At 45.3% G+C, this 15,539-nt stretch overlaps 1 protein-coding gene across 1 annotated transcript; it reads right to left on the bottom strand.

The window, feature by feature from the left end:
• Positions 1 to 635: 635 nt before the first annotated feature.
• Positions 636 to 3,282, bottom strand: LOC127918599 (mucin-16-like). The gene is made up of 4 exons (XM_052501866.1): positions 2,675 to 3,282; positions 2,283 to 2,438; positions 1,731 to 2,120; positions 636 to 795 (listed from the first exon to the last, which is right to left on the bottom strand). Exons 1-4 carry the CDS (start codon positions 2,749 to 2,751, stop codon positions 636 to 638), a joined length of 783 nt encoding a protein of 260 aa, XP_052357826.1. The 5' UTR covers positions 2,752 to 3,282.
• Between the last annotated feature and the right edge of the window lie 12,257 nt (positions 3,283 to 15,539).

Below are 15,539 nucleotides of genomic sequence, written 5' to 3' on the forward strand. Positions count from 1 at the left end.
CAACCCTGGCCACAAAGGGTGGTGGATATAACCTGTCCTCATCCAACCCTGGCCACAAAGGGTGGTGGATATAACCTGTCCTCATCCAACCCTGGCCACAAAGGGTGGTGGGTATAACCTGTCCTCATCCAACCCTGGCCACAAAGGGTGGTGGATATAACCTGTCCTCATCCAACCCTGGCCACAAAGGGTGGTGGGTATAACCTGTCCTCATCCAACCCTGGCCACAAAGGGTGGTGGGGTACAACCTGTCCTCATCCAACCCTGGCCACAAAGGGTGGTGGGGTATAACCTGTCCTCATCCAACCCTGGATGGGTGGTGGGGTACAACCTGTCCTCATCCAACCCTGGCCACAAAGGGTGGTGGGGTACAACCTGTCCTCATCCAACCCTGGCCACAAAGGGTGGTGGGGTATAACCTGTCCTCATCCAACCCTGGATGGGTGGTGGGGTACAACCTGTCCTCATCCAACCCTGGCCACAAAGGGTGGTGGGGTATAACCTGTCCTCATCCAACCCTGGCCACAAAGGGTGGTGGGGTATAACCTGTCCTCATCCAACCCTGGCCACAAAGGGTGGTGGGGTATAACCTGTCCTCATCCAACCCTGGATGTGTGGTGGGGTACAACCTGTCCTCATCCAACCCTGGCCACAAGGGTGGTGGGGGTACAACCTGTCCTCATCCAACCCTGGATGGGTGGTGGGGTACAACCTGTCCTCATCCAACCCTGGCCACAAAGGGTGGTGGGGTACAACCTGTCCTCATCCAACCCTGGATGGGTGGTGGGGTACAACCTGTCCTCATCCAACCCTGGCCAGAAAGGGTGGTGGGGTACAACCTGTCGTTCAACCCTGGCCACCAAGGGTGGTGGGGTACAACCTGTCCTCATCCAACCCTGGCCACCAAGGGTGGTGGGGTACAACCTGTCCTCATCCAACCCTGGCCACAAAGGGTGGTGGGTATAACCTGTCCTCATCCAACCCTGGCCACAAAGGGTGGTGGGGTATAACCTGTCCTCATCCAACCCTGGCCACCAAATGGGTGGTGGGGTACAACCTGTCCTCATCTAACCCTGGCCACCAAGGGTGGTGGGGTACAACCTGTCCTCATCCAACCCTGGCCACAAAGGGTGGTGGGTATAACCTGTCCTCATCCAACCCTGGATGGGTGGTGGGGTACAACCTGTCCTCATCCAACTCTGGATGGGTGGTGGGGTACAACCTGTCCTCATCCAACCCTGGTCACCAAGGGTGGTAGGGTACAACCTGTCCTCATCCAACCCTGGATGGGTGGTGGGGTACAACCTGTCCTCATCCAACCCTGGCCACCAAGGGTGGTGGGGTACAACCTGTCCTCATCCAAACCTCGATGGGTGGTGGGGTACAACCTATCCTCATCCAAACCTGGCCACCAAGGGTGGTGAGTTACAACCTGTCCTCATCCAATCCTGGTCACCAAGGGTGGTGGGATACAACCTGTCCTCATCAAACCCTGGCCATCAAGGGTGGTGGGGTATAACGTGTCCTCATCCAACCCTGGATGGGTGGAGGGGTACAACCTGTCCTCATCCAACCCTCGATGGGTGGTGGGGTACAACCTGTCCTCAAACAACCCTGGCCACCAAGGGTGGTGAGTTACAACCTGTCCTCATCCAATCCTGGTCACCAAGGGTGGTGGGATACAACCTGTCCTCATCAAACCCTGGCCATCAAGGGTGGTGGGGTATAACCTGTCCTCATCCAACCCTGGATGGGTGGTGGGGTACAACCTGTCCTCATCCAACCCTGGATGGGTGGTGGGGTACAACCTGTCCTCATCCAACCCTGGATGGGTGGTGGGGTACAACCTGTCCTCATCCAACCCTGGATGGGTGGTGGGGTACAACCTGTCCTCATCCAACCCTGGATGGGTGGTGGGGTACAACCTGTCCTCATCCAACCCTGGATGGGTGGTGGGGTACAACCTGTCCTCATCCAACCCTGGATGGGTGGTGGGGTACAACCTGTCCTCATCCAACCCTGGATGGGTGGTGGGGTACAACCTGTCCTCATCCAACCCTGGATGGGTGGTGGGGTACAACCTGTCCTCATCCAACCCTGGATGGGTGGTGGGGTACAACCTGTCCTCATCCAACCCTGGCTACATAGGGTGGTGGGGGTACAACCTGTCCTCATCCAATCCTGGATGGGTGGTAGGGTACAACCTGTCCTCATCCAACCCTGGATGGGTGGTAGGGTACAACCTGTCCTCATCCAACCCTGGATGGGTGGTAGGGTACAACCTGTCCTCATCCAACCCTGGATGGGTGGTGGGGTACAACCTGTCCTCATCCAACCCTGGATGGGTGGTGGGGTACAACCTGTCCTCATCCAACCCTGGATGGGTGGTGGGGTACAACCTGTCCTCATCCAACCCTGGATGGGTGGTGGGGTACAACCTGTCCTCATCCAACCCTGGATGGGTGGGTGGGTACAACCTGTCCTCATCCAACCCCTGGTGGTGGGGGTACAACCTGTCCTCATCCAACCCTGGTGGGTGGGTACAACCTGTCCTCATCCAACCCTGGTCACCAAGGGTGGTAGGGTACAACCTGTCCTCATCCAACTCTGGATGGGTGGTGGGGTACAACCTGTCCTCATCCAATCCTGGCCACCAAGGGTGGTGGGGTACAACCTGTCCTCATCCAACCCTGGATGGGTGGTGGGGTACAACCTGTCCTCATCCAATCCTGGATGGGTGGTAGGGTACATTCTGCGATAATGATATACCAGCCTGGCATCAGTATGTGATCCTCCACTCAGTGTGTATTCAGCAGGCAGGAGGAAGGAATGCCGAGTTGCACTTCTCTTTCAAACACAGTTGCACAATAGAAAAACCTGACCTCTGCTAGACCTCTGGATGCCCTGGGTTCACATCAACTAAACCCCGTACTATTAAATGAACTTGTAAATGTTCACTTGTTCCTGATCTTTTCTCTCTGATTGGCAGCACTGTTGCTATGGAAAAAAAACACAGGGAGTCCCAGGAAGAGTCTAGTGAAAAGAGTGCAGGCTCGACGGAGTTGGTATGCTGCAATAGAAGGGAGAGATAATACACTGCAGTTGAAAGAGAACAGACAATCACATAGCTGGAGTCTGATTCATTTAAACTAGATGAGATGATCAAGTGACACTACACATTTAAATGACCGGCCCATTGGAAAGGTTTTTTAGGGCTGTGTAAGTTACACCTCTTTACAGGTGGGGTCTTCATGATATTATCAAAACTTCCTAGCTGAGAAATATGGCTAAACTTTACCTATGAAAAAAACACCAGTTTAATATTTGACCAATTCTTAAGAGCTTGTTGTTCACTAGATTAACGTTCAATTCCATTTTTTTTATTTTTTTTTTAAAGATCACATATTTCATAGAATGAACACAGGACACATCTACAGGACAACTAAATCCACATGGATTGAACAGTAGGGAGAACGATAACTCCATAGTGGTGTTGATGGTCATTAACCAGAGAGTTAAGTGAGTCAAGTCCCTGACCTCACAAAAATTAATGTCTGTCCCATGAGGGCAATGTTTGATTTGCCAAATTGGTCATGGAAGAAGGTGATAGGTTGTGGTCGGCACCGCCTCCCAAAAACACACCCCCTTCTCCAAATTGGTCATGGAAGAAGGTGATAGGTTGTGGTCGGGCACCACCTCCCCAAAACCCACCCCCTGTACATCACAAGCCCCAGCTAAATTAAGACCAGGTCCAACTCACAGGCCATGTGACCGACCACCACAAGACCAGAGTTCACGGTCATATTCACTAGGCACCAAAACAGAGGAAAAACAGCCTGAAACAGAGAGGGACTCACTCACTACCTCAACTTGTCCAATAAGGGGGAGTTGCTACAGTTAAACACTAATGAATAGGACCGGGAGTTCACCTCCCTCTATCTCAGGTCAGCTGACTACCACAGCAGCAGCATTACCCAGTTTCTATGCCTCTATATGTTGCTATTATCTATCCTCACAGCTTATGAAAAGCTGTAATTACCAAATCAATCAGTCTCACCAGAAATTATTTCACTGGCTACTGGCCCAAGGCCCCATGTGCTATAACATGAGAGATATTAATGATTTGATTTATTTCACCTTTATTTAACCAGGTAGAACCAGTTGAGAACAAGTTCAATCAATCAATCAATCAATCAAATTTTATTTATATAGCCCTTCGTACATCAGCTGATATCTCAAAGTGCTGTATAGAAACCCAGCCTAAAACCCCAAACAGCAAGCAATGCAGGTGTAGAAGCACGGTGGCTAGGAAAAACTCCCTAGAAAGGCCAAAACCTAGGAAGAAACCTAGAGAGGAACCAGGCTGTGGGGTGGCCAGTCCTCTTCTGGCTGTTCTCATTTAGAACGGCGAACTGGCCAAGATAAAGCAAAGCAGTGCGACAGAAACAACAACACAGAGTTACACATGGGACAAACAAACGTACAGTCAAAAAAGTCGATATACAGTGTGTGCAAATGAGGGAGGTAAAGCCAATAAATAGGCCATGGTGGCGAAGTAATTACAATTTAGCTATTTAAAACACTGGAATGGTAGATGTGCAAAAGATGGATGTTCAAGTAGAGATACTGGGGTGCAAAGGAGCAAGATAAATAAATAAATACAGTATGGGGATGAGGTAGTTGGATGGGCTATTTACAGATGAGCTATGTACAGGTGCAGTGATCTGTGAGCTGCTCTGAGCTGCTTAAAGCTAGTGAGGGAGATATGAGTCTCCAGCTTCAGAGATTTTTGCAGTTTGTTCCAGTCATTGGCAGCAGAGAACTGGAAGGAAAGATGACCAAAGGAGGAATTGGCTTTGGGGATGACCAGTGAGATATACCTGCTGGAGCGAGTGCTAAGGGGTGGGTGCTGCTATGGTGACCAGTGAACTGAGATAAGGCGGGGCTTTACCTAGCAGAGACTTGTAGATGTCCACGAGCCAGATATGGGCTTGTGGGAACACTAACCTTGACAAAGTGTGTATCAATTTAATATTTCGTTTTTAGAAAAATATTTGTGGCTGACATGAAAGATAAAAGTCCTTATGCTTCCAAAACCGTAGCGCAAGCAACGCGTGTTAACGTTCAGATTGAGCGTCGGGGCTCTTAACCAAACTCCGCCGCAGAGAAGACTCCTTCGTCCAATGACTTATGTGTATCGTAATGAACCCACAGTTATAGCTAGCTCAGGGCAGGTGAGTAATCAAAATATAACAATGCATAATGCATGCCCGGATCCGGTACGGTACCCATTTTCCCAGATCCGGTACCCATTTTCCCGGATCCGGTACCCATTTTCCCAGATCCGGTACCCATTTGCCCGGATCCGGTACCCATTTTCCCGGATCCGGTACCCATTTGCTCGGATCCGGTACCCATTTTCCCAAATCCGGTACCCATTTGCCCAGATCCGGTACCCATTTGCCCGGATCCGGTACCCATTTGCCCGGATCCGGTACCCATTTTCCCAGATCCGGTACCCATTTGCTCGGATCCGGTACCCATTTTCCCAGATCCGGTACCCATTTGCCCGGATCCGGTACCTATTGCGGTACGATTTACTAATTGTTTCACTGTAGACATTCTAACAAAAACGATCAGAGTTTTAAAAAATCAAGTTTGACTACTCGTTATTTATCCTTTCCCACCCCTAGAAAAACCATCAGGTAAAAGCATAAGGATCCTGAGTCGTCATCCTGACACACTGATTCCAGACCTGCTCTCTTATTTGTACATAGAGGTTATGAGGAGGGCCGGTGGAGTAAGTAACTGATCTGAAGATGTCCCAAGGTAAAAATCACATAGCCTAGTCTAGTCGTCTCCTTGCTGATTTTTTTTTTTTTTTTAATAAGCGGGAAAATCAAATTTTAAAAATAAATAAATAATCAAATTTGTTGACGTTTTTCCAAGTGCAAATATCCAGAGAAAAATGGTGAATCGAACACGAAAACGAGCCAGAGAGGAATATGGATGCTTCCACCGACAGAGTACTCAGTACAGGTGCAATTTGGTCAGAGCCTCAGTTCAAGAACAAAGTAAAAACGCTCCTAGGTTTATAGCGAAATGAAGCAATACTCACAACAGTCACAAGGCCGATCACGGCTTTGGGCAAGAAACTGACTGTCAGGAGTTCAATGGACTTGGAGACTAATTGTGGGAAGTTTTGAAAAAACTAAGGATGAACTTCCTTAAAACAAACGTGTTCTGTATTGCGAAGTTCAGATTATCACAGGCAGGAGGCCTATATTTAATTTATTTAACGAGGCAAGTCAGTTAAGAACAAATTCTTATTTTCAATGACGGCCTAGGAACGGTGGGTTAACTGCCTGTTCACGGGCAGAATGACAGATTTTGTACCTTGTCAGCTCGGGGGTTTGAACTTGCAACCTTGCAACTGGTTACTAGTCCAACGCTCTAACCACTAGGCTACCCTGCCGCCCTCGTGTGTGTGTGTGCGTGTGCGTGTGTGCGTGTGCGTGTGTGTGTTCTGCTCATATCAGATGTTATTGGTCACATACACGTGTTAGGCAGATGTTATTGCGGGTGTAGCGAAATGCCTGTGCTTCTTGTTCCAACAGTGCAGTAATATCTAACAAGTAATAGCTAACAATTTCACAACAAATACCCAATACACACAAATCTATGTAAAGGAATGGAATTGTCAGAGTGGCATAGACTAAGACAGAGTAGAATAGTATAGAATACAGTATATACATATGAGATGAGTAAAGCATAGACTAAGATACAGTAGAATAGTACAGAATACAGTATATACATATGAAGTCAGAAGTTTACATACAACTTAGCCAAATACATTTAAACTCAGTTTTTCACAATTCCTGACATTTAATCCTCGTAAAAATTCCCCGTTTTAGGTCAGTTAGGATCACCACTTTCTTTTATGAATGTGAAATGTCAGACGAATAGTAGAGAGAATGATTTATTTCAGCTTTTATTTATTCCATCACATTCTCAGTGGGGCAGAAGTTTACGTGCACTGAGTAAGTATCTGGTAGCATTGCCTTTAAATTGTTTAACTTGGGTCAAATGTTTCAGGTAGCCTTCCACAAGCTTCCCACAATAAGTTGGGTGAATTTTGGTCCATTCCTCCTGACAGCTGGTGTAACTGAGTCAGGTTTGTAGGCCTCCTTGCTCGCACACGTTTTTTTTCAGTAATGCCCACAAATTTTCTATAAATTGAGGTCAGGGCTTTGTGATGGCCACTCCAATACCTTGACTTTGTTGTCCTTAGGTCATTTTGCAACAACTTTGGAAGTATGCTTGGTGTCATTGTCCATTTGGAAGACCCATTTGCAACCAAGCTTTAACTTCCTGACTGATGTCTTGAGATGTTGCTTCAATATATCCTCAGAAATATCCATCCTCATGACGCCATTTATTTTGTGAAGTGCACCAGTCCCTCCTGCAGCAAAGCACCCCCACAACATGATGCTACCACCCCACAACATGATGCTGCCACCCCCGCAACATGATGCTACCACCCCCGCAACATGATGCTGCCACCCCCACAACATGATGCTGCCACCCCACAACATGATGCTGCCACCCCACAACATGATGCTGCCACCCCCACAACATGATGCTGCCACCCCCACAACATGATGCTGCCACCCCCACAACATGATGCTGCCACCCCCACAACATGATGCTGCCACCCCCACAACATGATGCTGCCACCCCCACAACATGATGCTGCCACCCCCACAACATGATGCTGCCACCCCCACAACATGATGCTGCCACCCCCACAACATGATGCTGCCACCCCCACAACATGATGCTGCCACCCCCACAACATGATGCTGCCACCCCCGTGCTTCACAGTTCCCCCTTTTTCCTCCTAACATAACGATGGTCATTAATGGCCAAACAGTTCTATTTTGCTTTCATCAGACCAGAAGACATTTCTCCAAAAACTATGGTGTGCAGTTGCAAAACAGTCTCTTTGATTTTCCCATGATGTCAAGCAAAGAGGCACTGAGTTTGAAGGTAGGCCTTGAAATACATCCTGAGGTACACTTCCAATTGACTCAAATTATGTCAATCTGCCTATCAGAGGCTTCTAAAGCCATGACATTGTCTTCTGGAATTTTCCAAGCTGTTTAAAAGGCACAGTCAACTTAGTGTATGTAAACTTCTGATCCACAGGAATTGTGATACAGTGAATTATAAGTGAAATAATCTGTCTGTAAACAATTGTTGGAAAAATGACTTGTGTCATACACAAAATTCGATGTCCTCACCAACTTGCCAAAACTATAGTTTGTGAACAAGAAATTTGTGGAGTGGTTGAAAAAAAAAAAAAAAGAGTTTTAATGACTCCTACAGAAGTATATGTAAACTTCTGACTTCAACTGTACATATGAGATGAGTAAATGTGAGATATGTAAAAGTGACTCGGGTTCCATTTATTAAAGAAGCGGCCAGTGATTTCAAGTCTGTAGGTAGGCGGCAGCCTCTCTGTCTCCCTGCGCTAGTTATGCTGTAACCTACATCGACTTATTTTTAAATTATATATTCCAACATGGGGATATTCGTTATACTGCTACATCGATGTCTTAAATCGTATGATAATTCGGGTCTTGTAAGCACCACAGTGGAGTATGTGTGCATGTGCATATGACCGGGTGTTCCACTGTAAACTTCAACAACAACAAAAATGTTGCTGTACACTGAGGCTTTAAAAATGTGCTATAAAGAAGTTCGGACTTTTGTCAACCCCACCTCTATTTTACAGTATGTTGGCAATATAGGCTATGCGTGTTCTGCAGTGACTTCTAAAATGCTATGGATTCATCCATCAGCACCTTGGAGAGCGCTGTCCATTTCACCACCATAGATGATAGGTGACTTGGCTGTTTAATCCGGTACCTCAGAACACCTCGGTCTAGCGCTCACTGTGTGTTCCGGGCACCTCCCAACTCACAAATTAACCACTGTCAACAACCATCTGTCATTTAAATTACAAACAGTTCGAGCCTGTTGACACACAAAAAGAGAGAAAGAGAGAGACAGACAGAAAGAGAAAGAAAGAGAGAGAAAGAAAGAGAAAGAGAGAGACAGACAGAAAGAGAAAGAAAGAGAAAGAGAGAGAGACATACAGAGAGAGAGCCAGACATAGACAGACAGACAGACAGAGAGAGAGAGACATGTTTCCCATGCCAATAAAGCCCTTGAATTGAATTGAGAGAGAGAGAGAGAGACAGAGAGAGAGAGAGAGAGAGAGAGAGAGAGAGAGAGAGAGACAGAGAAAGAGAGAAAGAGAGAGAAAGAGAAAGACAGACAGAGAGAAAGAAAGAGAGAGAGAAAGAGAAAGAGAGAGAAAGAAAGAAAGAGAGAGAAAGAGAAAGAAAGAAAGAGACATACAGAGAGAGAGAGACATACGGACAGACAGACAGACAGACAGAGACATGAGCCAATAAAGAATTGAAGAAGAGAGAGAGAGAGAGAGAGACATACAGAGAGAGAGAGAGAGAGAGAGAGAGAGAGAGAGAGACAGAGAGAGAGAGACAGAGAGAGAGACAGAGAGAGACAGAGAGAGAGACAGAGAGAGAGACAGAGACAGAGAGAGAGAGAGAGAGAGAGACAGAGAGAGAGAGAGAGAGAGAGAGAGAGAGAGAGAGAGACAGAGAGAGAGAGAGACAGAGAGAGAGAGAGAGACAGAGAGAGAGACAGAGAGACAGAGAGAGAGAGAGAGAGAGAGAGAGAGAGAGAGAGAGAGAGAGAGAGAGAGAGAGAGAGAGAGGAGACAGAGAGAGAGACAGAGAGAGAGAGACAGAGACAAAGGGAGAGAGAGACATACAGACAGAGAAAGACAGAGAGCTAATCGTAGCTAGTTAGCATGAAAACAAATGTAATTTAGCTAACTGCCCTCCACACCAACCAACCCCCCATCTGTCACTGCCGAGTTCATGGAAAATTACCTGAGCCGTAGCTTCGCCCTTCATTATTCCCATTTAAATAAATTATATTAACAATCATTTTGACTCCTGTCATCTGTAACAGATAACGTTAGCCATCGGTAACATTAAAAAAAAAAAAAAAAAAAAAAAAAAAAATTAAAGTCTATAAATTGTTACCCGTTTTAAATGACCATGTATATTAGCTAACGTTAGTTGTGGGGACGAAGCGACCTGAGATACCGTTGCTAACCTGCTAACATGCTAACCTGCTAACCTGCTAACCTGCTAACATGCTAACCTGCTCGCTCACCTTCACCAGTTTATCCACGAAATATGGTTTATTTTGGGTTGGATAAAAGTAGCTAACTAGTTAACTAGCTACATCCGTTCGCTAAACCAGATGATATTGCAAACGCCACGTTAGTTAGTTAGTTAGTTAGTTAGTTAGTTAGCTAGCTAGCTGTAACTACGTTACGTGATAAAACACCGGTTGGCTCCCGTTACCTAACCACCGTCTGCTCGGGGGAAACCGGGAGAAACCTCCTACCACCAAGCTAGCTAACTAATCAATCAAAAAACCAAAAAATAATAACTTGTACTTTAGCTGAATACAATATCACTCGAAATTACCTTTAGAAAGATGACCTCCTCTTGAAAATAAAGGTGTAATAATAATAACTGTTCAGAAACAGGAAACGTTCCGGTGTCGCGTGCTCAGCAGTCGGGAGAGAAACGCCGCTGTGCGCGAGACCAGGTTCACTGTCCCGCCCCAACATGCTGTCTATCTACAGACAACTCATTTAGATTGGGTTGGATATGCACTTCAAAGGAGATTACCCCTTCTTTTTATATACATATATATATCATATAATATCACCGTTTGTCTTGGGGAAACTATTCCAGACAACTCATTTAGATTAGGTTGGATATGCACTTCAAAGGAGATTACCCCTTCTTTTTATATACATATATATATTTATATCATATAATATCACCGTTTGTCTTGGGGAAACTATTCCCAGTAACCATTAGTTAAGGTTAAGGTGGTGCATGTCTAGAATTGGTCCAACATGGGGCTAAATGACATTGAGCATTGCACGGATGATGCGCAACTTCAATGATGCAATATCGACAATTCATTGCGATGTTGTTGGTCACATTTCGACGTGTTGATATGTGCATAAATAACTTAATGTCCTACTGCCTATTTGTTTCCTGTTTTGTTGCTTTTAAAAAAAAATGTTTTTAATTATATTCTTTGGAAGAGCAAGTACGATCTCTTTTTTAAAAATTGTTTTTAAATTATATTCTTTGGAAGAGCAAGTGCGATCTCTTTTTTTTAAAATTTGTTTTTAAATTATATTCTTTGGAAGAGCAAGTGCGATCTCTTTTTTTAAATTTGTTTTTAAATTATATTCTTTGGAAGAGCAAGTGCGATCTCTTTTTTAAAATTCATCATAATCAATAGGAAACATGTCAAGGTTGAGGTTCATGATTTGAATAGCTTAGTCTTCATGTTGCACGTTGAAAATAAATCCTATCAAATCAATTAAATATATGTTTCAGTTATCTTTAAAGATCAATATGAATAAAAAAAAATTCACTTCTCAACTGGCTTTGCTCTTTCAAAGACAGAGATTGACCAATATCCAGCCCTACCTGTTGACACAGCCAGTGAAGTTGCAATAGTTACCTAACCTAGTCTACGTGTTTGAACAGCAGCTGGGCCCTGGAACATTCAGCAAAACACAGTGGTTTCAGGTTGAGTGAACGATGACTAATCAGGGGGTCAATATAAATAGTCCGTTAGAGAACAATCTTCACCTCGCTACTGTATATAACCTCTCTACTGTTATATAGCCTCTCTACTGTATATAGCCCCTCTACTGTATATAACCTCTCTACTGTATATAGCCTCTCTACTGTATATAACCTCTACTGTATATAGCCCCTCTACTGTATATAGCCCCTCTACTGTATATAGCCCCTCTACTGTATATAGCCCCTCTACTGTATATAGCCTCTCTACTGTATATAGCCCCTCTACTGTATATAACCTCTCTACTGTATATAGCCTCTCTACTGTATATAACCTCTCTACTGTATATAGCCTCTCTACTGTATATAGCCTCTCTACTGTATATAGCCTCTCTACTGTATATAGCCTCTCTACTGTATATAACCTCTCTACTGTATATAGCCTCTCTACTGTATATAGCCTCTCTACTGTATTTAACCTCTCTACTGTATATAACCTCTCTACTGTATATAACCTCTCTACTGTATATAACCTCTCTACTGTATATAGCCTCTCTACTGTATATAGCCTCTCTACTGTATATAACCTCTCTACTGTATATAACCTCTCTACTGTATATAGCCTCTCTACTGTGTATAGCCTCTCTACTGTATTTAACCTCTCTACTGTATATAACCTCTCTACTGTATATAACCTCTCTACTGTATATAACCTCTCTACAGTATATAGCCTCTCTACTGTATATAGCCTCTCTACTGTATATAACCTCTCTACTGTATATAGCCTCTCTACTGTATATAACCTCTCTACTGTATATAGCCTCTCTACCGTGAAATGCTCACTTTACAATCCCTTAACCAACAATGCAGGTCAAGAAATAGAGTTAAGAAAATATTTACTAAATAAACTAAAGTAAAAAATAGAATAAAACGTGACACAATAAAATAACAATAATGATGCTACATACAGGGGGTACCGGTACAGAGTCAATGTGGAGGCTATATACAGGGGGTACCGGTACAGAGTCAATGTGGAGGCTATATACAGGGGGTACCGGTACAGAGTCAATGTGGAGGCTATATACAGGGGGTACCGGTACAGAGTCAATGTGGAGGCTATATACAGGGGGTACCAGTACAGAGTCAATGTGGAGGCTATATATAGGGGATACCGGTACAGAGTCAATGTGGAGGCTATATACAGGGGGTACCGGTACAGAGTCAATGTGGAGGCTATATACAGGGGGTACCGGTACAGAGTCAATGTGGAGGTTATATACAGGGGGTACCGGTACAGAGTCAATGTGGAGGTTATATACAGGGGGTACCGGTACAGAGTCAATGTGGAGGTTATATACAGGGGGTACCGGTACAGAGTCAATGTGGAGGTTATATACAGGGGGTACCGGTACAGAGTCAATGTGGAGGTTATATACAGGGGGTACCGGTACAGAGTCAATGTGGAGGTTATATACAGGGGGTACCGGTACAGAGTCAATGTGGAGGTTATATACAGGGGGTACTGGTACAGAGTCAATGTGGAGGCTATATACAGGGGGTACCGGTACAGAGTCAATGTGGAGGCTATATACAGGGGGTACCGGTACAGAGTCAATGTGGAGGCTATATACAGGGGGTACCGGTACAGAGTCAATGTGGAGGCTATATACAGGGGGTACCGGTACAGAGTCAATGTGGAGGCTATATATATACAGGGTGTTACGGTACAGAGTCAATGTGGAGGCTATATACAGGGTGTTACAGTACAGAGTCAATGTGGAGGCTATAAACAGGGGGTACCGGTACAGAGTCAATGTGGAGGCTACATACAGGGGGTACCGGTACAGAGTCAATGTGGAGGCTATATACAGGGGGTACCGGTACAGAGTCAATGTGGAGGCTATATACAGGGGTTACCAGTACAGAGTCAATGTGGAGGCTATATACAGGGGGTACTGATACAGAGTCAATGTGGAGGCTACATACAGGGGGTACCGGTACAGAGTCAATGTGGAGGCTATATACAGGGGGTACCGGTACAGAGTCAATGTGGAGGCTATATACAGGGGGTACCGGTACAGAGTCAATGTGGAGGCTATATACAGGGGGTACCGGTACAGAGTCAATGTGGAGGCTATATACAGGGGGTACCGGTACAGAGTCAATGTGGAGGCTATATACAGGGGATACTGGTACAGAGTCAATGTGGAGGCTATATACAGGGGGTACCGGTACAGAGTCAATGTGGAGGCTATATACAGGGGATACTGGTACAGAGTCAATGTGGAGGCTATATACAGGGGATCCCGGTACAGAGTCAATGTGCGGGGGTGCAGGTTAGTCGAGGTCATTTGTACATGTAGGTAGGGGTACAGTGACCATGCATAGTTAATAAACAGAGAGTAGCAGCAGTGTAAAAGCCAAGGCGTTGGGGGTCAAAGGGGGTGGTGGTCAATATAAATAGCCCAGGTAGAGAACATTCTGGACCAGTAGGAGTGACATTGTTGGAGAAAGTGGACCTTTGGCTTTTGGCTGATCCAGTTGTGGTTTCAGGCTGGGTGAGAAAGGAGTTGGGGGCAGTTGAATCAGTGAAGGCAACGCTTTAGCGTCACGGCTGTTGAAGGATGAGGACCAAGGTGCAGCGTGGTAGGTGTACATTTAACTATGTAGTGGAATGAGGTAGTGGGTTTTAATGAGTGGTGGTGTCCTCCCAGGCCGTTGGCATGGTGCAGGAACAGATAGGATCAAATCAAATCCAATTTTATTTGTCACATACACATGGTTAGCAGATGTTAGTGCGAGTGTAGCGAATTGCTTGTGCTTCTAGTTCCGACAATGCAGTAATAACCAACAAGTAATCTAGCTAACAATTCCAAAACTACAACCTTATAGACACAAGTGTAAGGGGATAAAGAATATGTACATAAAGATATATGAGTGAGTGATGGTACAGAGCGGCATAGGCAAGATACAGTAGATGATATCGAGTGCAGTATATACATATGAGATGAGTATGTAAACAAAGTGGCATAGTTAAAGTGGCTAGTGACACATGTATTACATAAGGATGCAGTAGATGATATAGAGTACAGTATATACGTATACATATGAGTTGAATAATGTAGGGTATGTAAACATTACATTAGGTAGCATTGTTTAAAGTGGCTAGTGATATATCATCATTTCCCATCAATTATTAAAGTGGCTGTAGTTGAGTCAGTGTGTTGGCAGCAGCCACTCAATGTTAGTGGTGGCTGTTTAACAGTCTGATGGCAGCGTAGCCTAGTGGTTAGAGCGTTGGACTAGTAACCGGAAGGTTGCGAGTTCAAACCCCCGAGCTGACAAGGTACAAATCTGTCATTCTGCCCCTGAACAGGCAGTTAACCCACTGTTCCCAGGCCGTCATTGAAAATAAGAATGTGTTCTTAACTGACTTGCCTGGTTAAATAAAGGTAAAATAATAACATAAAAAAATAGAAGCTGTTTTTCAGTCCCCGCTTTGATGCACCTGTACTGACCTCGCCTTCTGGATGATAGCGGGGTGAACAGGCAGTGGCTCGGGTGGTTGATGTCCTTGATGATCTTTATGGCCTTCCTGTGACATCGGGTGGTGTAGGTGTCCTGGAGGGCAGGTAGTTTGCCCCCGGTGATGCGTTGTGCAGACCTCACTACCCTCTGGAGAGCCTTACGGTTGTGGGCGGAGCAGTTGCCGTACCAGGCGATGATACAGCCCGACAGGATGCTCTCGATTGTGCATCTGTAGAAGTTTGTGAGTGCTTTTGGTGACAAGCCAAATTTCTTCAGCCTCCTGAGGTTGAA

The sequence above is a fragment of the Oncorhynchus keta genome, unplaced genomic scaffold (assembly GCF_023373465.1).
Source record: "Oncorhynchus keta strain PuntledgeMale-10-30-2019 unplaced genomic scaffold, Oket_V2 Un_contig_145_pilon_pilon, whole genome shotgun sequence".
NCBI classification, from domain to species: Eukaryota; Metazoa; Chordata; class Actinopteri; order Salmoniformes; family Salmonidae; genus Oncorhynchus; species Oncorhynchus keta.

What these genes read in the sequence shown, in the direction of transcription:
- LOC127918599 (XM_052501866.1), bottom strand. Translation starts at nt 2,751, where the DNA reads ATGTACCCTACCACCCATCCAGGATTGGATGAGGACAGGTTGTACCCC. An exon ending in CCAGGGTTGGATGAGGACAG is followed by an intron (nt 2,121 to 2,282) that starts GTTGTACCCTAC and finishes GGATGAGGACAG; the next exon opens with GTTGTACCCCACCACCCATC. An exon ending in CCAGGGTTGGATGAGGACAG is followed by an intron (nt 796 to 1,730) that starts GTTATACCCCAC and finishes GGATGAGGACAG; the next exon opens with GTTGTACCCCACCACCCATC.